The sequence below is a fragment of the Limanda limanda genome, chromosome 14 (genome assembly GCF_963576545.1).
Source record: "Limanda limanda chromosome 14, fLimLim1.1, whole genome shotgun sequence".
Taxonomy (NCBI): domain Eukaryota; kingdom Metazoa; phylum Chordata; class Actinopteri; order Pleuronectiformes; family Pleuronectidae; genus Limanda; species Limanda limanda.
The window spans coordinates 4312112-4337570 of NC_083649.1; the positions used below are offsets into that span (position 1 = coordinate 4312112).

The following is a 25459-nucleotide window of genomic DNA, read 5'->3' on the forward strand; positions in this document are numbered from 1 at the left end:
GGGGGAAAATAAAAAGCTCCTTTCATCTTCGGCTGCAGCAACAAACAGCTTCTGTTTCCAGACCTGTTGTGTTTCTCACTGAGCAGCAGGAATCCGGGCGAAGCAAGTCGACACACGGCCGAGGTTTAAACTCCTAAGATCCTTAAACTTAAAAGAGACACGCTGAGCCGACTCCTGTACACTGTAATTATAACGTCTGGATCTTTTCCGTAGCAGCAGACATCACGAGATCTGCTCCGCCTATGCAAATGTTTGCGTAGCCTAGAAACACAAAAAGCATTTCTCTGGTTTTTGTGTGTCCCCTGCTGCTTCTGTCGTTGCATAAAAACAAAAAGTGCAGACGTCTTTACAGAGTCGTACTCCAGGAGCTGCTGTGGTTCTGTTTCCACGCAGATCATCAAAACAACTAAATGCTCGTCCCTCTTTCTCTTCGGACTTACTCAACATGTCTTTGAACATCGCTAAAAACACTAAATAATCTAAAAGTATTCATATATTTATCATTATTACATACTATCAATCCTACAGTTCATGTTAAACATGTTGAACACTCATCAAAATCACAACTGTTTGCTCTCCTGGCACCTAAATGGTGGAATGAGCTCCCCATCGACATCCGGACATCAGAAAGTTTACACATCTTCCGCCGCAAACTAAAAACACATCTCTTCAGACTATACCTTGAATAAAAAAAATAAAAAAAAAATAAAAACACTAACAATTTTCGAAACTAACAATTTAGTAGCACTTAAATGGCACTTACTTATAGCATTTTGTAGTTTTGCTTTATTTTTTAAGAAATTGTACTTTCTTGATTCTTGTTGTTCTTGGTTTGTTCCCTCGGGGTTGAATGCACTTAAGTCGCTTTGGATAAAAGCGTCAGCTAAATGAAATGTAATGTTAAGTACCAGTGCGAATATACTATTAATGACTTATGACTAGTATATGATGTTATACAATTGAATTAATGCTCAAAAAGTGATTTATTTTAAACTTGAATGAAGCCTAAGTGAGGTTTAAATTATCTACATTTTCTGACTGACACGAGTTTCTGATGATCGAGATATTAAATCCCAAACCTGTTCAGGATGTCAAATTACGTTAAGTAAGTAATGTGGAGTTTTCAGAGTTAGGTTAGTAATTGATTCTCCATGTTGTGTTCCACTGGTCATTTGATCTGAGGCTGACGAACCAGCCAAGTTACGTCTGCCTTTTTTTAATATTCCAGTCAGAAGTGGCTGAGCTACTGGGCCTGCTGCTCGTGCAGATCCACGGATCGACACTGACACCTCTCTGGTCTCGGGGCAACAATGACGATCACATTGCATGAGCTCTCTCTCTCCTCTCGGTTCTGCTGCGTGTGCATGTTGTTCTATCTCTCGAGGCCCAGGAGGCGCTGGAATTAGACGCACACACAGTAAAGGTGGAATTGTACAGAGGCGAAAAAACAAAAGAAAGGCTTTTTGAAGGAGAAGTCATCAGGTTTGTCTCAGTTTCATCCTCACGTTACAGCAGCTTCTCTGCTCGGCCTTTTCTCTCTTTCTGTCAACGCGTCAGAAGGTCTCAGCCTCATTTCTGCCTCTTCTTCTGATCATCGTCGGAGTCTTTTCACGACTCTGCAGTTTTCTATCGAGTCCCGGGAAATTTTTAACTTTTCTTTGTTTACCAACGAAGCTGGAAAGTAGAAATAAATAAAAATGTGTGCACCAGTACATGCCCGGATCCAGCAGAGAGGAGGCAGAGGCGCCGACCCCCTGGAAGTCTGACAAGCCCCCTGCAGCCACACACACACACACACACACAAAAACACACACACACACACAGACACACACTAGATGTTTTCTTCTATGTTTCTCTGGCAGACCAGGAAAGTAGTTGCCTCCTCTGTCAATCATCCCACATGTTCTGCTCAGGCAGCTCAACATTCACACGCTGGCTACTTCCTGTTTTTCTCCATCATTGCAAACACACTGATGTGAAACTCAAAACTCCAAACTAGTAGTAAAAAGTAAAACCACCTGAGGAAATCATAGTATTACTGCTGAATATCTTTGGTACGTGTTGTGCTATATGAAAAGATGACTTATCACCTGGTTTCAAGTCAGGTCGTTTGTATTAAATTGTGTTGTCATCGCTGCCAGGATTAATTCAACAATAAATCAACAACATTCAGGCTTCATCCACATTAGTAAGATTAAAAAATGCATCATCGCTAATATGGAAACGACCGACGTCCACACGGGAGAGACGCTGAAACTGAGACGTCTGGAAACAAGACTTAGTTTGAAAACTCAGGGATTGAGTTTTAGTCTGGATGAGCAGAAATGAATTTTTTTGGTCATAACGTAACTTCGCTGGTTCGTCAGGTTCCGATCAAATGACCACCGGAAGAAAAGTAGAACATTACATGGAGAATCAATAACTAACATAACTCTGAAAACTCCACATTCTGTAGAAACTATCTTTACATCCTGAGCAGGTTTGGGATTAAATATCTAAAACATCAGAAACTTGTGTCGATAATTTAAACTTCACTTCGGCTTCATTCAAGTTTAAAATAAATAATTGAGTTTTTGAACATTAATTCAATTGTATAACATCATATAATAGTCATAAATCATTAATAGTGTATTCGCACTGGTACTTAACATGAACTGTAGTAATGATAGTATGTAATAATGATAAATATATGAATACTTTTAAATGATTAGTGCTTTTAACGATGTTCAAAGACACGTTACATAAGTCTGAATAGAAAGAGACAAGCAAACATAGAATAATGTATAAAATAAAGAACTCCCACAGTTTTCTATGTGAACGTGTTTCTTCAGCACATTTGACTTCATGTTTGAAATCGTTCAGACGCAGAAGAGCAGTCGGTGAACTTCAGTGACCGTTTACATTACGCTCAGTTTTTATGGCGGTTGAGAGATGATTTACTGTTTGTTTTTGAACGTCGGGTCAAACAAAAAACCCCCCCGATAAACACAACACAACATCAGCAGAAGCACAACGGCGCTGAGGCTGAAACCCGGTGCACGGCGGCGTGAGCGTAAATAAATAAACCTCATGTCACTGGACACATAAGAGCAGCACATCCACAACCGGCCAAGGACAAATAAAAAATCTGCACTTATTTTGAATTATACATATCTTGGTGGAATGGATTTTGTTGTGTCTGCAGGAGGCACAAGTTGTGTGTAAAGTGCCGCCTTCAGAGGAAACTAATGGAGCTTCTGCCTGCACACAAGGGGGGGGGGGGACAGATTTAGCTGTTGGGGAGAGGAGTTGTGTTTGTGCTGAAATGCAGAAGCGAGTGCAGCTAATGCCTCTGAGACGCCGAGCGCTGACATTCTGCTTGTTTATTTGCTTTTCTGCCTTCGTGTGTGCGAGTCGCTAAAGGGACGAACGTGAAGCCGGGCTCGCCCCCCCGATCGGGCCACGGCGAGTGTTCCATCTCCGGCCTCTGCCATCAGATGTTTGTTTTCCACATCACACGCCACCGGTGAACGCCAAAGACCACGGTCCAATCTGTCCGGGTCGTCGGTGCCCAGATGAAACATTCAGCGGAGCTCTGAAAATGAGAAAATGAGAAAAGATTGAGAGGGTGTTTGTGTAAAAATATTCAAGCTTCATCAAAAGGAATAATTCTGTTGTGGAGCTGGCGAAGCTCAAGATGGAGTCGTAATCATTTCCTTATTGTCACCTCGAGTGGAGGGAAACGATTTCTCTTGTAAGCACTGAAAAAATATAACAAATATTAGTCTTCTCGAGTTTCCTTCTCGCTATTTAGACCATTTCTCCCCTTTTTTATGTTTATTTAAAAGATATTTCTTGTTTATTACATTTTGGGTCTTATTTTGGACTATAAATAATATTTGGCTATAATATCTTTCGCAATCAAAATAAAAAAAGGGGTCCTGAAACGTGGTGATTTTGCTAAAGCGAAGTCTTCAACAAGCGGTTTATACAGTGTAGAGAAATCTATTATGTTTCAGAATATATACAGTAAATTAATTGCACATATTGGTTCATATTTTAGAGACACTTTTTACAAATCACAGTCTTCAATCCGGTTTGCATCCTGCTGCTGAAAGTCAAATATAATCTATAATAGAGCCTTGAATGTGCATCCACGGCTGAAAGTAGTCCCTGAGTAACCTTCTCTAAATGCACGCAGCTGCAGACGTGTTTTTAACTATGAACTATGAATAAATGCTGACGTGTTTTAAAAGATTTTAATATTGTAACAACTGTAGAATTATGGCAGCTTTACCCTTTAGAACAAAGACAACAAGCAGAATTGAGGTGTTTTAAATGTTGGACGGAGCTGGAAGAGCTCCATTAAGAAAGGTTACAGCTTTTTGGGTAAATCACAGTTTTCAATCCCATATATATCCTGCAGCTGAAGCTCTGTATTCATCCACGACTGAAAATAGTCCCCAACAAATCTATCTATCTATCTATCTATCTATCTATCTATCTATCTATCTATCTATCTATCTATCTATCTATCTATCTATCTATCTATCTATCTATCTATCTATCTATCTATCTATCTATCTATCTATCTATCTATCTATCTATCTATCTATCTATCTATCTATCTATCTATCTATCTATCTATCTATCTATCTATCTATCTATCTATCTATCTATCTATCTATCTATCTATCTATCTATCTATCTAAATGGTCCCAAGCATAACCTTTTAAAATAAAAACACGGTGCCCAGCTGCAGACACATTTCTACGTAAAAGAAAACTATAAAAATCGTGACCTTCTTTAACAAAAAGAAGAACGATTTTATACTTTAGCAGGAACCAGTGTGACGACTGTGGAATAATTGCAGCTTTACCCTTTAGAACTCACTTTCATTGACTTGTTTTTGCTCAGAGACGTTTGGTTTGAGTCCGACTCCGTAAAGAAGTTCCGGCTCTAAGTGTTAAAAAAAAAACAGAATTAGTCTTAAGAATCACAGAGACTCATAATTGCAGCGTTTAGCAGGAGAACGTCTCACCTCAGCATTAGCTGTTTGATCTCTGCTGTAATTATCGGGCTTACTCGTCTCTTCTGGAAGAATTTAAACTTTACGCTGTTTGTTCGTCTCACGGCAGCTGGAACAAAGCGCTGCTGGTTGTCCTATGAGTGTTGGGGGGGTTTGTCTTTGTGAGGACACTCTTTTTTTAGAATATTTTATTTTTCCAAATATTTTCACAATGTAAGAGAACTCTACATTAAACATTACAGAAAATTACATAACAAAAATAAAAAAAAATACACACATAGATTAAATAAAACGAATTAAATAAATAAAGTAAATAATTCCCCCCGACCAAAGAGAAAACAAAAAACAAAAAAATGTTGGTGCATAGGATGACACATCACAGAGAAATACCGCAATGATACGGTACATAATGTAATTCAGAGCTCCAAATAGTTACAGTCCTATGGTACCGTTGGTGGTGTATCCATGTTCTCCAAATAAGGCTGCCAGATTTTCAAAAATAACTTATATTTCTTTCTGAGACTATATGTAATCTTTTCAAGAGGAATACAACTGTTCATTTCCACAGACCATCAGTCTATGAGAGTCGGGGAATCAGACTTCCAAGTCATTGCTATACATTTCCTGGCCACACATAAAGCAATTTCTGCAAATTTAATTTGGAGCTTTGTTGAAAGTTGTGAAGTTTCCCAGTAAACATAGCTCAGGATCCAATGGAAAGGTAACTCCATGGGATCTCAGTTAAGGCATTACAAAAGTGTACAGTGTAGGAAGGAGCCAACCTCTATACCACATCTAAAACACATTTCTGACAATTCAGGTTTGGATTTATGTAGCTTCTGTGGGGTGAGGTACAGTTGATGAAGAAAATTGTGAGGACACTCTTGATAACCAGGGACGTGCCGTTGTTAACCACGTCTCATTTTTCCAGGAGCCACATTTATCACATCCCTCATTTTCACCTAGCAGGAATAAATCCGATCAGCTTCACCACCGACCGGCAGCTGCAGTTTACAATTTTTGCAATTTGCTTCTGCGATATTTCCCCAGCTTCTCTCTCTCTCCTCTTCTAATTTTCGGAGCCCCCCCTATTAAAAAAATGCGTCCCTGGCAGACTCCAGCCCCGGCTCCGGTTCTCCAGCTGTGCAGGAAAGAGAAAAAACCCTCAAAGCTGTTTACTAGTGAAGATAAATACCCGAGATATCAAAGTGCTCCCGATGATTGATAAGATCGCTGCTTTCTGATCCGTGGGCGGAGCCGTGTTCGTCGCTGTCTATCGGGGGGGAAATCGTTACGGTGCCAGGGAAAATTTGTAAGTGGTTATTGGCATTTACATCTTTTACGAAGAAGGAGTGAGATTAAAGCCCCTGGAGCAGAGCGTGTTGCAGAATGTTTCTCACCGAGGAAACTCCAAATCGAAAAACATAACTTTGGCAACGATTGACAGGTTATTGAGCAATATTCTCTCATATTCGAAGAGAGAATATTGAGGATGAATGAGATGAACGGAGACGGAGACTGGACTTGATTTGTTGAGGAGACAGATTCAAACTTTGGCAACGACAACACAATTTGCTAATTGAGATCAAATCCTGATCCGATTAAAACCCAATACTCAGCTTGTCAATATACAATTTTTTTTTTATTTTATTTTATTTTTTTTTTAACAATATCTTTTATTGAAGTTTCAAGTGCATATCAAACTTAATGACGAATTTACAAACATTTTCATTTATATCCCCTCGAACAGCCACTCGTTCACACAGACAAAGAAAAATAAATAAATAAAATGGACAATGACAACAGACAACAAACTAATGGAGTAAAAAAAAAAAAAAAAAAAAGGCAGGATAATATACTAATTTTTACAAATTACGTGAGCAATCTATGCTTTATACTTTCTCACTTGCAATATACCTACACCTGCAGGATTATATGAGCAATTTACACTTATTACTGCTTTAGTTTCTCTTTATCTTCTATATATTATGAGCCAGATGTTACAAAAATACAGAATCGATTTTTGCACGACAATAAAAGTCTTTCAAAGTTTTGATTAGAAGTTTGAACGTAAATATAGTTTTCCTGTTTGAACTGATACAATAAGCTTCTTAAACACGTCGCCATCATGTGTCAGGAGTCGGTACTCTGCTATTTCTCAACATGCACGAACCTTTACTCTTTTAAATATTTCATATTCATCCAGCACAGTAAGTAGAGTTTGACATTTTATTATGAAACTTAAATCAAATTGTAAAATACATTCACGTCTTAAACGCATTCTTACCGTGAGTTTCATTACACTGTGGAGAAAAGAAAAATCCCGTTTTGTTGCTGCTCTGCCTGAGGCGACGTTCTCTTCAAATATTTTCAATAAATAATCTTCCACAGCTCCATTAAGGAACAAAATTAAAGACTCGGAGGCTGTAATTTGATTTAGTCCTGCTTTTTCAAACGTTATTTATTAACGGCAGCCAGTTAGATTAAATTACAGCGTGTGTGGCGCCGCGGTTTGACATGATTTCTGGCAGCGAGTGTCATAAATGGGTCATGAGGACATTGGCCTCCGAGCAGCCGGCGGAGACACAACGAGCCGCAGAGGAAGAGACAGGGACGCTGAGATTGGAACAAAGGTCAGAATAAACAGTGTCCAGAAGGATTTTAATGATTTGTTTGCTAAATTCAGTGTCAACACGAGTTCTACTTCCACAGAACCTTTGTTGAACGTGTTCAGTTTGGGACAAATTGGTCGGTCTGGCTGCCTCAGTGTGAGTTTCTCTTTTTAGGGAAACGTGTGATTTTTCATCTAGTATGTAGATAAAGAGTCTGAGGTAGAGGGAGCTCCTCTTCCCCAGAGAAAACTCATCATACTTAATATGTTGCCTACTTATATATTCTCTCTACTTATATCTTTACAGAGGTAGAGGACAGGGGTTCAAGCATAGATATATATAAAGACTAGATGTCTCGTTCGACGTCGCCGGACGTCGCCACATGGCGGCCATCTTGCCAGAGGTTGCTCGCTCACCCATAACATTGTGTTGGTAGTGGTAAATAACCATAACTTGCTCAATTTTCAACCGATTTGGAAACAGTCTGGTTTGTTATAAACGTCAGAGATGTAGTTATGTCACTGCATAAATTATTCATTTTTTTTAGAAAATAACATAATTATTCATAAGTATGCAGAGTCATATCTACATCTCTGACTTTTATAACAAAACCAGATCGTTTAAAAATCGGTTGAAAATTGAGCAAGTTATACCAACACAATGTTATGGGTGAGCGAGCTGCCCCCTAGCAAGATGGCCGCCATGTGCGGACGTTCGTCTCCGTTGGCCGGCAACGCAGACGAGACCTCTAGTCTTTATATATAAATCTATGCTCCTCTCCCCTCCAGAGAAAACTCATCATACTTAATATGTTATATACTTATATATTCTCACTACTTAAATCTTTACAGAGGTAGAGGACAGGGGTTCAAGTACCGTTTTTAATACTTCAGAGATATGCTCTGATATCACAGTCTCCGCCTTTGCAGCTTCTCACATCTGCACTTCCAGTTTCCTGTAAACCTTAATTGCAAAACAGGTATTTTAATCAGGCCAGACGTTCACTGCAGAGGATTCAGTGATGTGGTTGTCATTGGAAGCTGTGGAGCCAGCGAGGTGAGCGTGCAGCATCTGGAATGTGAGGCCCGGCAGCAGCAGCTCTCAGTCTGATCGGTGTCGCCGTGGCAGAAGGCTTCTGTGGTGGAGTGAGCAGGTAGCAGCTCCTCCATCGTTCCCCTGAGCAGCAGCAGCATCAGCAGCAGCAGCAGCAGCAGTCGGGCTCGTGCAGACCCTGAGAGTTTGGGCTGTGTGCATTTGCGATGCCCTTTGATTAATCAGCATTAAAACTGTTCAATGGGAAGCTGTAGTCACGCGGCACTCCCACGGGTTAGTGCCTCCCCCCCCCCTCTCGTCTGATTAGAAACATGGCTTCTGCACAATACGCAGGCCCCCTCTTTTCAAAAGATGATGATGAATATGCAGTGGCTTTTAAAAAGCTGCCGCTGTGTGAAGCTAATGAATATAAACACACAGAACCACTCATCGGGGGTTGCTCCCTCACTGGAAATGCTTCTGCCCGACAATGAGGTGTAATTATCGTCGGGGGTGATCAGTGTTTTCACCGGCTCCAGTAATCAAGTAGCAACTAGGTCAACTCGTTCGTCTTTTTTTACGTTTTCCTCTTTTTCGTCTCAGATCAAAGGGAACACGCGTCATCGGGATGATTTCTTAAACGTTACATATTTCTGTTTCATCTTCCCGTTGACGGAGCCGTAACAGATAATTACCGTGTTTTCTCTAACGTGCGAGATTTGATGAAAGACGACAATAAAGAGATGCAACCTTCTTTAGTGTCGGTTTCAGACAAAGAGAGGTCGAGAGGGTTTGGAGCAGACGTGAGCAAAAGAGAAAAGATGTGTCTCGTGTGTGTTCCCTCAGAACAGCCGACCTCACCTCCTCTCAGGGTCGGGGGGGTCGAGGAGCAGGTCAGGTCCCATGAGGACGGTTCCAAACAGAGTCGTTCACTGATGGAGACCATGTGATGCAGATCAAAGCCATTTCAAAGTCAGGAAGTGGAATTTAAAGACAAAGAGGTTGATGTAGTTCAGGAGCATTTTGTCATATCTCCTGAAATCCTCTTTAAATCCTGATGGCAATGAATTCATGAAAAGTTCTGAGAACAGCAACTGAATAAAGCACTGGAAGAAGAAGGTTAAACTCCTCCATCACTTTATTATGAAAATAATGTGATAATATACCTAGATGTCTATCGTTCTTATTTCTGCCTTCCTTCTTTCGGTTGGGGGTAGAGAAGGTAGAGCGGATCGTCCTCTAACCATGAAGGAGTGATGAGAAGCAAATTAATATAAAAGTGCAATATGCTAATAAAGTGAACTTTAACGTGTTTATTAGTAATTTGAACGAATAGGCTTTTAGAATATTGAACACATGTTTTTCAGTTAAACCAAACTTGCATATTAAGGTGTATGAAATGACAGCTTCCCAAAAGTGAAGCCAAATCCTCCTGATCGCCCCCTGGTGGTTGGTTGCAGGTCATAAACCTCACCTCCTTCCTTTTAAAACGATTTCAAATGGTTAGTCAGTTGTGTGCGACATTACACCCTGTATTTGTTAATATGGAATAATTATTATCAGACTGCAGAGTTTTCTTGAATCACTTGTTAAATATCGTGAGCAGAAAAGCAAGAATAAGGGTGAAAACATTCAGATCCGGTCTGATCCTCCCCCGACTGGCGGCTGCTTTCACGAATCACGCATGAACGCTCCGTGCACCGGGCGCATGTTAGAGCAGCAAATGGAAACGACTCAGTGGGACTTCAGACTTTCTTTCTCTGTCACTGGAATAAATGGAACAATCTTGGGAGATGTTTCAAGAGCCGGAAACTTTCAGACCTGAATGTAGATGCAGCAGCAGAGGAGAGGAAATGTGATTTAGGTTAATACTTCCAATGAGTCTGTCCCGGGGAGTCTGCTTCTGGAAACCCTCTGATGGGATAATATTACCATTTAAAGTTTCCATGCAGAATTTTAAACGTTTATCTGAGGCAACACAAACTTATTATCACGTCCCCGGTTATTAGTGAGTTGTCTTGATGGCACCGAGCAGACAAACAGAAGCCAGATATGTAAATAATTCATCTCCGTCTAGTATTTCATGAAAATGAGACGGTGGGATCAATAATCTGCGTCTCCATGGACGAGCCGTTTGTCTCCATCAAGCAGAAGTGAGGCCGAGGCTGCAGCTACAGTAAATAGATTATAATGGTAAAAAGTTAAATGTAGAAGCAGATATAGATCTGGTCCGACCATTCTGTACTTTATGAATATTGGAATCAATACCAGAGCTTAATGTCCCAATAGCACCATAACCATAGTTTCTTCTTACTATTTATTTACCTTTTTTATTCTTGAATCTATCCCTTATTTATTTGTGTGTGTCTCAACATGGGCAGCAAATGAAATAAATATGTTTAATATATGAATTCAAGCATGGGGACGAATAACATCCACTAATACAGAAAGTATACATGACACTCCCATCTTACATTGGTCTTATGTAATGTTTTCATAGGTTTCCTCATCCAGAACAGTGTTGGGAGCGTGGGTGCATTCATTTTTAATGCATGGGAGATGTAATATTTGCAGATATGGCAGAAGATTAATGCATCGCCATGAGTTTGTTTGCACACATGTAGGCAGGTACTGTACATGCATATTCTCTACGGACATTATATATATATGGATGCATCTGTGTGTGCATCCGTGCATACAAGTCTTCTTAGAGTGTGAATCTGGGTTTTGTGCAAAACTGAATGAGACGGTACAATATGTTCATGCTCGGTAATTCTCCCCTTTTGGAACTAAGTAACTTTAATAATCAGTTAATCTGTTGATTAATTGATTCATTATTATGTCTGTGAAATGTTCAAAATCATCTGTGATTAAAGTACAAAGAACATTCAACTTGTCGATGCTGAATAAGCAACAAATCATCAAATGTCAATTAAAATAATGATCATTTAATGGATTATAGAAGCACACAATGACGCAAGCGTTAACAACTAATGGAACGACATGGTTCTGCCACTGTAACTATACGTTTTACATTTTATGTAAAGAAAAAATAGAGAAAAATACACTTGTCATAGAATAGAATGCAGAAGAATGAAATTGATGGTTTAAAAACCAAAACATATGAAGACAATTTGATGTTAAAACACTAACATCTATTAAAAAAACAGTGAAAGCAATAGAAGAGACAAAAATAACATGAATATTTTGTAATATTTTACTTCATATTGATGTTACGTGCTTAAGAATGAAATGAAATTAGTACTTAGGAGTGAATCTGAAAATGCACGATAACATGATAATACAAAATACTATTCTTCAATATGTGTCTAGTACAATAAACTGTGAAACATCAATATTCAAATAATTATATCAGGTTTCACATTCTGAACACAGGACAAATAAAGAGACAGTCGTTTGTGTGAGTTTCCAGATTCAAACGTGCTGACGTGTCCTGAGCAGAACATGTGAATCCTCCAGCTGCAGCTCGTTCTCCCTCAGGAGGTGAAGGTCGAAGCCTCTCGCCTCATAACCAATAAAGCATCTTCATATTGTGTCTTTAGGAAACTCAACATTAAAAGTAATTAGAAAAAGTTCCCTCTATCAGAATGTGAAGGCTTTCAGGTGTTTAATTAGAGCGTATAAACGTCCCGTGTGACCCGCAGCTCCTCTGCCTCGTGTATCATCCCCCCCCACTCCGTCATCTCCATTCATCTCTGTTATTGATTCATCTGTGGAATTGCTTTTGCCATGACGCAATGCGAGGAGGAGGTCCGCCGCACACGGAGGGCGTCGACCTCCGACCTCGCCCGTAAATCACAGCCTCCAATAAAACTCACTCGTCCCGTTCTCTCTCGCAGGGTCAAAGCGAAGAAGGGGGTGAACCTGCTCCAGACCAGGTCCAAGAACGCCCAGTGGAAGGTGGACTGGGAGGTGCAGTCGGGCGCCAAGCACTCCATCACCACCATCGACGTGAACAAGAACAAAGGAGTCAAACAGGGGTAAGTCCACAGATCCCAGTCCACAGGACACGCTGTCCCATCCCAGTCCCTCCATCCTCTGGAGCCAAGGTTTTCAACTGGTTTGTCCCATTCTGACTAGAAATTAATCCGCAGCCCACTGATGTGCCTACGCGCGTGCATGTGGATAGAAGGAAGTTGTAACATTTGGTTTTCCATGTTGGTTTTATTTAAAAACCTCAAGCAAATCTGGAAAAATCGGTGAAAAAACAACAAAAACGGTTGATTTTCCGTGCTTAAGAATTGAAAACAAAATTAAAATGCAGTTTGTAGTTGTACTGCATCTCAGAACCATATGTACTTCAATATATAACGTTCATGACTTAAATGTACAGACATGTAGCTGATATGTTGAGAGAACGTTAAAGTAACGGTGATTAGGGTTGCAAAGGGGCGGAAAGTTTCCGGTAAATTTCCGGAAACTTTCTGGAGTTTCAATGATATTACTGGGGAAAATATATTAGCATGCTGATTGAGGATTGTTCATCTGTTCATCTAGCCTATTTCCATTCATTTATCCATCAATTGTAAAATATTTTTACAGACGATTCCAATTGTTTGGCTAACTATTTATATCTCTGGCATTGCATTAGTGTTTTTTTACAAACTTTTTTCTCATCTTATTCTACAGAACAATGCCACGTGCATTATCTCATGTGTGGAGACATTTCACCTCATCCAATGTAGAAGGAAAGGCTGTGTACATTTGCAAATACTCTGCAAAGACCTATGTTAAGAATGACACAACGATGCAGAAGCATATAGTCAAGTGCCCAAAGTTTCCTCAGGGCTCAAATCAGCCTATGACAAAACAAAATGTTTATATTTATGTCTGTATATGACAAGGTAAATACCGTTAGTATAAATTACCCACAACATTTCCAGTTTATTCCCGTTAATTCCCGTGTATTCCCGTTAATTCCCGTTAATTCCCATGGAAAGTTTCCAACTTTGAATATTCCCAGAATTTGCAACCCTAACGGTGATCAATAACAATCAACATAAACTGGGGCTGCAACTGAAGAGGGAAGATGACAAAGTAATGCAGAATATGTCACAAATGATAATCATACAATATCACACTAACAATTGAGGCCTACTTAAGTTTAACCTCGTGATCACCAGCACCTTTATATTATTTTAGACATATTTTTCTTATTTTAGATATTTTTCACGATATTCAAGAGTAATCTGGAAATGTGTTGAAATATCAAAGCGAGTTTTGCGGACCCCCAGCTTTGTTCAATGATGAACACCATGTGATGCAGATCAAAGCCATTTCAAAGTCAGGAAGTGGAATTTAAAGACAGAGAGGTTGATGTAGTTCAGGAGCATTTGTCATATCTCCTGAAATCCTCTTTAAATCCTGATGGCAATGAATTCATCTAAAGTTCTGAAAACAGCAACAAAATAAAACTATGGAAGAAGAAGATAAAAAACTTCTCCATCACTTCTTTATGAAATAATATAACGATACCTACTTGTCTATCGGTCTTATTTTGTCTTCCTTCCTTCCGTCGGTAGAAGAGAAGGTAGAGCGGATCGTCCTCTAACCAGAATGTCGGTGGTTCAATCCCCGACACCGGTGGCATGAAGGAAGGATGATAAGCAAATCAATATAAAAGTGCTTTAACTTTAACGTTTTTATTAGTGATTTGAACCAAGAGATGTTGAGAATATTGAACACGTCTTTTTTTTTTCGGTTAAACCAAACTTGCATATAAAGATTGATGAAATGACAGCTTTCCATAAGTGAATGCTGTCGCGGACCACCAGCGGGCCGCGGACCCCCGGTTGAAAACCCCTGCTCTGGAGCGAAGGTTTCCCAGTTTGAACCAGTCACAGTTCTCTCTCTCTCTCTCTCTCTCTCTCTCTCTCTCTCTCTCTCTCTCTCTCTCTCTCTCTCTCTCTCTCTCTCTCTCTCTCTCTCTCTCTCTGATTAAAGGCAGCTTTTAAAAAGCATGCACGGCCACTCTAAACGCCCCAGAAGCCACGGAAGATAAACTGCAGCTCCGGCCGGCGGCGGAGACTGAAGCACCCTCTGCTTTATAGCACAAAGTTTAATGAATTGAATGTTATCTCCTTAGTCTCACTACATCTGCTGTTAATTCAGTGTACGTGGGGAGATGAGGTGGACGACTGTGACCGCCGACATTATCATAACTTTGAGATAAGATCGTGACTGAGAGCAGTGATTATGCAGAGTTCCTCTGAAGTGGAGACAACAGCCAGTCCCCGTCCTGCAGAGACACGGGACAGTAATGAGCCCAGTGGATGCAGCTCCACGGCTGCTGAGTGATTTTCAAACGGAATATTGTTGTAAATGGTTCAGAGCTTATTAATGCGTTTGTTGTTTATCTCCAGCGAGGAGGTTATGTCATCATTTCGCTTGTTAGTTGTCAGGATTACGCAAAAAATGCTGGACGGGTTTTTTAACAGAACTTTGGTGGAAGTGGATCCAGGATCTTTCAAAATTGTTTGTTATTTTCTCAAGGAATAATTCATGGATCTTAATGAAGTCAGGTGTATTTAAGGGGTCTGATATTAATGAGTGGATCTAGTGAATATGAATATAAATGTGGTTTCATAAGTAAACCTGTAAATGACCCGAAAAAGGCATTCTCTCTCTAAAAGATTACTTTTTTAGGGCCCGAGCACTGACAGGCACTGACAGGTGAGGCCTTATTGAAATTGTAAGGATTATTAATATTATTATTATTATTATTATTATTCAGGCAAATGAATTGGCTATTTTAGGGCTTTACCATGCTCAAATTCTTACCAAAATTTGCAGAAAGTTACGTTATCTGGAGGAATTTTCATTTACTATTATCTTTGCTTTAGTTATTTATCATCTGCCATATTCCAATTTGTCCCTCCTCAGTTTCATAAGGAACCAAAACGTTTTTACTCATATCAGCATAAGGGATCTTTAACTTTTATAAGTCCATAATGTTTTTACCGTACATGCAGTCGGACGTCAAAGTTTCCGCTGCAGTTGTGGTTCTTTAGTTTGTGAACCTGTAACTGTTGCATATGAGAGATAATTTTGTGCACGAGCACCATTTTACATGTACACACATAGTTAGAGAGATACACACAAATCTGCACATTGCACGTGGACCAGACGCCCAAATACAGAGGAAGAAGTTTGTTGGACGGAGCATCGGTCACACTGGGTTCACTGTTTTTTTACATGAGGCTCTGAGCTGGTCACAGGGGAAGACATCACAGACAATTAGCATGAAGTCTTGTTACGTGATGTTTTCAGGTCATTAAGAACCAAAGCTGCGGGAGTCACACAGAGAATCAGACTTCAGGTCCAAACCTTGGCGTCCACCCGAGGAGACAGAGACAGAGAGTGTCCCTCACCTGGACACTGAGGTGCTCCTTTGTTTACTCCCTGGCGCCTTTTCTTGCTATATTCAGTGACCCGTGTCATGTAATCTTTGCCACCCTGTCACAGTGTGGGAAACGTCCAGTGGGGGGGTCAAGCACGGGCACAGAAACATTGTGTCACGCTGCATTTGGTCAGAAACCCAGAGGAGCACCTCGAGCCGAGCAGCCAGACAAAGGGCCGGAGCAGTGAGAGAGAGAAGAGGCACGGAAGGAATTTGTTGTTTTTTAGATGCTTCGTTTCCATCGGATTGATTGAACATGAGCATGAAATCTTTTCTGTATGAAACGCACTCAGGCCTCTCAGGATTCTGTGGTGAAAAGAGCCGTGTTGTGAAATTGCTTCACAGCGTTTGTTCTGAAATGCTGCAGTTTTTTCTCTAATACTTTATCATCTCCCACATTAATTGAGGATTCCTGATGTTTTCCTCTTTTGTGTCAGTGGCAAAAAAGAAAACCCATCTCCAGCGATTTGTTGTTACGTAAACCGACTTTAGCAGAAAACTCATTTCCTAAAGTAATGTTATTTTCATATATATTTTTTTTTAAATGATTAGAGCATCAACTTATCATAAGTCAGTGTTTGTGGAAGAATGAGTCAGCGGAAGTAAAGCTGGGTCCAGATGTTGTTTTTCATCCATAGATGCATCATTGTGTGTGTCACACTTTTCTAATAATCCTACACAAATGGCTTTAGTCTGGTTGTGTAGGAAATTAATCATATTTGTCATTTTCACATCAATGCTACGTATGTTGTTGTTGAAATATAAAGATTTAGTTGTTGTTTTCTAATTTTTAACACTGAAGAACATTATTTACTTAGTTGAAATTAAAATAATCCACTACAAGAAAGAATCCAGCATATAAAACATTTCTTAAGTAAAAGTATGTATCACCAGCAAAGTGCACTTCCTGTATGAAAAGTATAAAGTACTACAAGTTTAAGCGCATTTCCTTTTATAAACTTTTATAAACTACATCATATTCTATAAGATCATCATATTCCAGTTAATCTATGAGGCTTTTTCAACTAGTTCATTCAGAATTTCATCTGCACATGAAGGAACTCTCCGTCCTTCAGTTCATCAGAAACATTCAACATCCACTCAGCTGTCAGTCAAATGTGGAGGAGTAAAAACTCACAGTGGAGTAGAGTTAGAAAGTTACAGGAAAGCCCAAAACTAATGTTAAGTACAAGTACCTTGAATGTGTACTTAAGTATAGTACCTGAAGTAAATGTACATAGTTACTGTGGAGCACTGCAATTTTCATGTATTGATTTGCAACACAAATGAGTTAAAATGATGAAAATGTGATCGTTTCTAGCGAATGTTTCAACTTTCTACTTTCGTCTACTTCAGACTTCTATGAGCTGAATAATAAATATTCCTGCCAATTAAGTTTCATGAATATGACGGAATTCAAATACTTTACTTACTTTTGTCTTTAATTCCTCAAAAAGAAACGCACAAATATAGACGTGCACCCCAGGTTCCGTGTATTTCTAATGGTTCACGATGACTCCGGCGTGTGTTGGGAATCGTTTGTGTTTCCACGCTTTCGGCGCTCACATCCCCCTGCAGCGTTTTCTTTTTGATTATATTCTTATTTGTTTTATGAAGGAAGAGCGTTCACTGCTCTTTTCCTTTGTGTTTGAAGTCGAGTGGGCTCACAAGCGCACGACTTCCTTCCTCTAAGAAGCTACACGCTCCCGCCGCCGCCGCTGCAGACACTTTACAGTAATGAGACCAAAAAACACACAAAATCTCAAGACACTTCTCTCCATAATTACCCAGTTTAAATGGAGTAATAAGGCGAATTCTAATATGTTCTTAGTAATTGTTTTCGTTCATGTGTCTGTTTGTGTTCAAGCAGCAAACAAACAACTCCCTGAACCCCCAAAAAACACAAATACACACTCCCGGCATTGATGAGAACCAAACCCACACACACACACTCGAACAACAACTGTCTGAACATCTGGTTTTGTTTACTCTAAACTACCTGAGTCGGAGGAAATGAGGAGACAGTGTTTTCTCATCCGGGCGTCATGTTGATCTCTTCATCAGTCTCCTCTCTTCATTATTCTCTTCTCCTCTTCATCAGCTCACTGTTCACTCAGCGCCGGGACCATGTTTAGTTTTTCTCCGTCCCCTGTAAAACCTCCATCTGGACCCGTGCCGCCCCCCCGTCCGACAGCGGCTCGGCGCTAACGCCACGTGAAGCCGATGCATTATTGATTGCGGTCAACTGGGTTTCAAATGAGAAATGTGTTCTCCGGCGTGCCGTGGCGTTACAACTGTCAGAGCGACACAACGACGGGATCATTTAATAAGACGCTTGTGTTCTCGTTTCGCTCTGAATAATTCAACGATAAACAGGGGATGAAAGGAGAAAAAGACCCGGAGCACATTTAAAGTGCCTCGGTATCGACTCCCGACCAGGACAAATAAACAAGCTGACAAATGCTCGATTACTCCACCCATCTAGTTTCTCCATCAGGGGGGAAAATAAGTTTTTTTTAAGGACAATGAATGTTCCCCAGTGTCTGTTTACTGAAATTATTACAACACGCAAGTAAACATGTTATTGTATAAAGTGGAGGGTTTACACCGCCTGTGATTGGCTCCAGTCCCCCTGTGACCCTGAAGGAATGGATGGAGAGAATATACAACGCACTTTTATATCTTGTTGGCCAGGTTTGTCGTTCCCAAACCTGGAAGTCGTGTCCAGATTGTGAGGTCTCAGCGGAAAAGTGACTCTGGTAGTTTTTAGCAATTTGAAATACTTGATTGGATCTGCATTGGTTCAAATCAAGGCCTGGTTAGCCTAGCTTAGCATAACGACTTGACAGAATGAGTAACAAAGTGAGAAAACACCTCAGAACCAGAATCAGAATTCCTTTTATTGCCATGTACATTTGCATATATTGGAAATTGCCATGGTGTGGATGGTGCACTGTACATAAAAACAAAACAACAAAACAACAATAAATACAATAAGCTATACAACCTCGATACAGCTGTTTTACAAATGTGATGATCATGAATCTGAGAAGCTTTGAATGCAACGAGCTGATCTTCAACCCCTTCAACCAGCTTCTGTGACATCAGATGAATCCTGGATGGGTTTGATTGACGCCCTCATTCGATCCTTCATTGCTCAGGGAATTGAAACACGAATGAAAGAGCACAGTTGTGTGACTGTGGTGTAAATGCTCTTCGAATACAGATGTGACTCCGGTCTCGGCTCGTGTTCCCTCACAGTTCTTCCTTTATTGACGCATTCAAGTCAAATTAAACCTTGGACTCGGTCCTCCAATGGTCCTGATTCCTCCAAAGTCTTATATTTAGCTTTGACTGATACGTATGAGAGCCTCTAACCGTGGACCGCTCCTCCCTCTGCCGTCTCTTCTTCTTCTGCTGCTGTAGTTCTCCCATCGCGCTGCTTTGATCCAATGATCTCTCCCCATTAATCAGTTCAAACAGAGCTCTGATCAAAGAGTGAAATCCCCCCCGAGTTCTGACGAGACCCCGAGCTGCAGCTTTTAAAGTATAGACTCTGTGCTCGACACATGCTACATCATTAACTTAATGGAGACAAGGCTCGACTTTCTTCAGCCATGTTTACTTCCGTCCTCTGATCCTCTGTTTTTCGAAATCAACCATTTAACTTCTCACTGCCCACGAGCTTTTGAAAATGCTTTTATATGTAGAGTTATTATTTTCTTTTTACATTGGTTTAAATGAAAGCTTCAGGGAATGGTGGACGCAAACCCGAGAACAGGAGAGTTCACAGAAAAACCTCCTTTAAGGGTCATTGTGGTTTATTTATGTCTCTGAAAACCTCAACAGTGGCTTTAATGAGGTAACACATGCAAAAGGAAACATGTTGGTGAAAAGTTCATGTCGAAGCTCACGGAGGTGTTTGAAGGAAGCAGCTGCTGCTGGAGCCGTGCAGAGGGGAACATGTGTTTGCTTATTTCTTCTTATTTAACTGTTACAGTCGAAACATGAAGCTATTATCTGAACCTTCACTGCCCACACAGATCATGTGTCCTTTACGTCCGCACGGTTGCTAAGCAATACATCTATCAGAGTTCCTGACGACTGCAATCATGATGACAATAGAGGAGGTGGTGATAATGATCCGACTTACCGACCGGTGAAGTCTCTCCTCGAATAGTTTGTTGTTGAAATTGTTTCCTCGTGTTTTATTGTTGCAGAATCAGAATCAGAACCGTTAAATATGCAGAATTCATCATCAGACATTTTGCCAAACATTCGCTGTGACGTTCTGCATTTGTGGATCGGATACACAGAAAAACACACAGACTGTTCTAAAAATCAAATCAAGTCTTGCTACTAAGATACTAAAAATGAAATGAAATACATCCTCCCTGTTAGTTACAGACCTTGATCGACGTTGCGTGAATACAATACGGGCAGATGGCTCCGGTTTTTCATATCAAACACATTATCTCTTCCCTTTATCCTTTGGAATCCCACCTGAGAATTACTTTATATCCTGTGAACAGGTCGGCACCAACATATAGAGACAAAACAACACATTCTCCCTTTGGTCTAATTAGTCTCTAATCAGCCAAACACTAATCTGCAGGTCGTTGGACTGAGGAGGAAAACATGAGGTGAAACACGCAAAGATAAACCAGGAGCGTTAGTTCTCTGAAGTCACAACACAGCCGATCAAACCCTGAAACAGAGAATGCATGAGGAATCCGGGGGCATGATGTGATAAAAACCTTAAATCTGTTCTTTTGATTAAGATTTCAAACACGGTGTCAAAATGCCAAGTGTGTCTGTAAATCACATGAGGAGGCGAAATGTCATTTTTCAGCTTTTCTCTTTATCGCTTTCACTCCCGGATTTATAATTTACTCCACATGGATTTTAAAAAGGCCCGTCGAACCCGAGCCGGTGCTTTGCGGCCGTGGTTTCTCCTGGTGGCGGTGTATTGAGCGGCCGCACATGTTGACACTTCAGCGGCTCCGTATTGATGACAGCTTTAGTGTGTCGCAGGCAGGCGGGGGTGTTTGTTTTCAGTGAGTGATGTGGAGACAAATGGGCTGAGATCTCATCACGCTGGTTCCTCCGGAGGAAGCTCCTGTGGGCGGCGGGCCGGGAGTTTGATCCAGCTTTCATTAAAAGGCTCTCAGGGCCGAATGGTGAAGGACAGACGGCGAGCGCTCAGCTTTCAACTGAAGGTGATGCTCGGAGAAGGGTTTTGATTCTCCTCACGCGTGGAGAAGAGATTTGATTTGCCCTCTCGCCACCAGTGAGACGGTTTGCTGTTAAGCTCGTCGGATCTGAGGATTACAAACCAAGAAAATAAGGATTCTTCAAAACAGGGCGGCGACAGAACGCTCCCAACGTCCACGACCATCGGAACAATCAGGTTCCCAAAGACCGCTCAGAAGGAAAATCTGCAATCTGTTATCGCAATTACGGTTATTCTGTGAGGTTGAATAAAAATGTGCAATCTCCTTTCACAAGCTCCGAACTCAGAGGCCTCGGAGATGGAAGGAGAAAAGATTAGGGAGCAGTGATTGTTTATTGATGAGACCTGTCGTCTGTTTTCATTCAGAGACGATCACTGATTCATCCGCGACTTCTGATCACTCCATCGCAGTAAGCGGGCGCCGCCATTAGAGATCCGTCACTTTCCATCAGCTTCGGTTCTGTCGCTTAACAGGAGCCACGGAGGCACAAGTGGAAACTCATTCAGGAGAATGGAACAAAGTCTATTATCGGTTTTCTTAACTTATGAATATAAGTTAAGATATTAATAATATTAGTTGAGAAGTGTGATGTTGCATCAGGACATCAAAACAATCCACTCTGGTCTCCTAGGAAATATATTTTTTGCCACAAACTAAAACCAGCAAATGCTCTTTGCAGGAAAATGTGACGCATTGATTTGAATCACCAAAACATTGCACATAAGTCATATGGATGAGGTTTCTTAAAATTCACTGCTGTTTGTCTGTTTATCTGTTTTTTAGAACAATTACAAAGAAACTACAGAACAGATTTTTAATAAAACTTTGCAGATTTTAGTGCAGATCTGAATTAAAAGAGCAGATCTGAGAATCTTTCAATGAGCACTTTCAAAACATTGGTATTTTTTCGACATATTCACAGATTTACCAGGGAATAATTATGATAAATAAGGAATTAAATGTGTTTTCACTTACTACTACTACCACTACTTAGTTCCATTCCAGCGACATGCTTATAAAACACTTGGGTACAGTCAAGGTGAGATGGTGATTTTCATATAAAAAGGTATTTTCTGACTCATTCTATATTTAACCAAGATCATCACCATCTCTCTATCTTAATTAAAGTAACCATAGGAAATTATACACTGAATTTGCACCTGTGGTAATTGATATTTCATATAAGAACAGTGAAAATAAACTGTAAACACAACACTGACTTGATTTCGGTTTTAAAGATGTACTGAGAGTCACATGTTGAAGGTCCGACTCCTCTTCTTCCTCAGCTTTGGTCTCCACTGACTCCCGAGGGCAACATGAGGCTCATTAGCTCCTTAATGGGGCGATTAGCAGGGTGGGGGGGTGCTTCTTTAATTAAGTCACAAACGGCCTGGACACAGAAACACCTCATATCATCAACGACTGGACAGTAAAACTCTATTAATAAAAACCACTCATATGTTGAATCATCTCTTCTCAGGACCCGAGCATCACAGTCGCCTCCGCTGCTTATTTTTCACGCCAAGCAATCAAATCTGTACGTGAGGTAAAAAGAGAGAATGGCGGTTGGTATTCTGCTGGCGAGTCACGACGCTGTAAACGTTATACTGTGACCTTTTAAGATCCCGACGCCATTTTAACTGCCTTGTATCTGTCAGGAAATCTGAGATCCAGCAATCAGCCTGACGGAGGGGAAAGTTAGAAACCGGCCTTTTCCTCAGAGAACGTGTCCGATAACTCGTGTGAGTCGAGCTGAATGCAAAACATTGACTGGAGCTTTTCACTCTGGAATCTGATTTACTGATACTTCCAGAATACATCGATCTTCAAAACTGTGTTAAAAGCAAATTCGCCAGGTTACTTATTTCACACTGAAATTCGCCTGAAGAGATTTAGATCAAGTTGAACAAAGAGCAAATACTAAAAATATAACAATACAGACACGTGTCAACTCTCTGAGCTCTGAAGCCGTGATGAATCCTCCGCTTCTCCTCCTCTGCAGCTCCAGGGCGACTGGAGGAAAACTTTAAAAATAACTGCGGCGCTGCGAGTCGACAGCTTCGCTAAACGACACGTTTAATAATTAAAAAACCATCCAGTGAACGATTTCATTACCAGAAACGAGTGCGTTGCCAGACCTGCTTGTTACGCTCTGCAGTGGTTGTCATGAACATTTGGCTGTAAGTGATATTTTGGCCTTTGGTTGTGACTCCCTGTGTGTGTGTGTGTGTGTGTGTTGTTGTTGTCGCTCCACAGGGACGTGCTGGGCAACGTGGAGGTGATGCAGCTGGATTTCGAGATGGAGAACTTCACCAGCCTGTCGGTGACACGGAGGATCAACTGGAACATCGACTACAAGGGGCAGAACCCGCCGCCCGACTCGGACAAGGTGGTGACGGAGCTGACGGTGGTGCAGCGGGACATCCAGGCCATCATCCCTCTGGCCATGGTGAGTGGAGGAACAGCCAGATTAATACCAATATCATAATTATTAAGCTACTTTAAGTCATCTGTACTGTCCATTGTGTGGCTTTATGGTGCAAATCCACTGGTATCCACACAAATGCTTCTGATTTCTTTTAAAGCTTGAAAATCTCTCGTGACAAAGATGCAGGAGTTCTGAAAATTGTCTTTTCCGTTATATTATTTCATATAAAAACAGTATTTAATCTTATTATAAAATAGGAGTGCACTCGCATATCTGTTACTGGTCCTTCAGAATGGATCCTAGTGCGTCCTGATCTTGTTCTTGCTCCTTCAAACATCTTTAAACCTGCACCGACTTGTGTTAAATTGAAAACCAGCTGTTTCTTTGCTCAGACCTTATTATTATTTAGAATCAGAGACGTGTTTGAGTTTCTACAGTTGCTTCGGTTACGAGTGTTTCAGCTCCTGAAAGGGAGAAGCTTGGAAAAGATGCCGGCCTTGTTAATAGTGTGAAAAACTCCTGAGCTGCATTCTAGTGGAGACGGGCGAACAAAGACATGTCGACCACACTCGCTTCTGATTGGTTCTCGACCATCAGCCGTGAATGTAGAGCGCCACTAACACTTCCTGTCAGTTCAACCTCGTCGCTAGTTCAAGATCTAAAATTCCTTCTCTTACATTTCTCCCTCGCTGTTTCTCGTTTGTAGTATTTTGTGCAACAAGGCAACAAACAGCAGAGTAGACAATCTACTTCCTGTTTACACCAGCACACAAATGACCAGGGTCACGTGATATGGAATTAAAATACTTAATTAAAACGCCATTTTGAAACCAATTCATCTAAACCCTGATTTAGCCTCAAGTCTAAAACTGTGGATTAACATTTAATTAAAATCATGAGTGTCCCAGACAAATAAATCTAATTGTCCAGTTTCTCTCTTTGCACTGATTCGCTGCTTGTTAAGAAAGTCAACCGATCCCAGAACTCTTCAGTGTCTGTTGCTCGTTTAATCTGCCTCGTGAAAAGGTGGCAATTAGTGCGGGTAGTAAACAGGTTATGGGAACAAAGGGAAATTAATCAAGCGCCAGGGGCTAGGCCTCGCCCTCTCTCTCCCTCGCCCTCTCGCTCGCCCTCGCCGACCTCCCTCTCTGGTGGTCGTGCTTCGCTCATTTGAAACACATTATATCAGTTCATTAAAATGTACCGTGTGTGGTAAATAATCCAGATGATGGAGTCGATGTGGAGCAGTGGCAGGAGGAGAGAGAGAGGGATCTGGTGAACGCCGCTCTGTGGTCACCACCGCAGCACCGATGTGTGTTGTACGTCATAAAGTACACACGTGTTGTAGAAGATAAACCTCGTCCATCTCTCGGTGAAACGTTTGGCTGCTTTACACGAACAGCCAGGCTGGGTTACGCGTTTTCATATTTGCATAATTACAAGTGTTCCACACCTAAAGCTTCATTAAATATACTGGAGCTGCAGTTATGACTCTGTGCGCGCGGCACATCTGTTGCAACATAAGGTTCATTTTATATCTCTGGTCCCTCTTGACATTTGGGATTAACGTGCAGTTGTACCCAGATGTGTTCGGCTGCGATGCAGAATGAGATTTCTGCCTGTTTGAACTTCCCTTTGCAAATAATGTAGATTCCAGAGCAAGATGGAAGAAACGTTTGTTGCTTTTTTCAGTCACATCGCCGAGCCGCCTGGTTTTTATTGCTC

At 40.9% G+C, this 25459-nt stretch overlaps 1 protein-coding gene across 1 annotated transcript in view; it reads left to right on the forward strand.

Moving 5' to 3' along the window:
* tmem132e (transmembrane protein 132E) overlaps nt 1-25459 on the forward strand; it is a 116749-nt gene that overhangs the window by 38473 nt on the left and 52817 nt on the right. Inside the window, exons 3-4 of the mRNA XM_061086232.1 lie at nt 12513-12653; nt 23563-23755. Coding sequence (XP_060942215.1) covers nt 12513-12653; nt 23563-23755 — 334 coding nt within the window. The remainder of the gene's footprint in view (nt 1-12512; nt 12654-23562; nt 23756-25459) is intronic.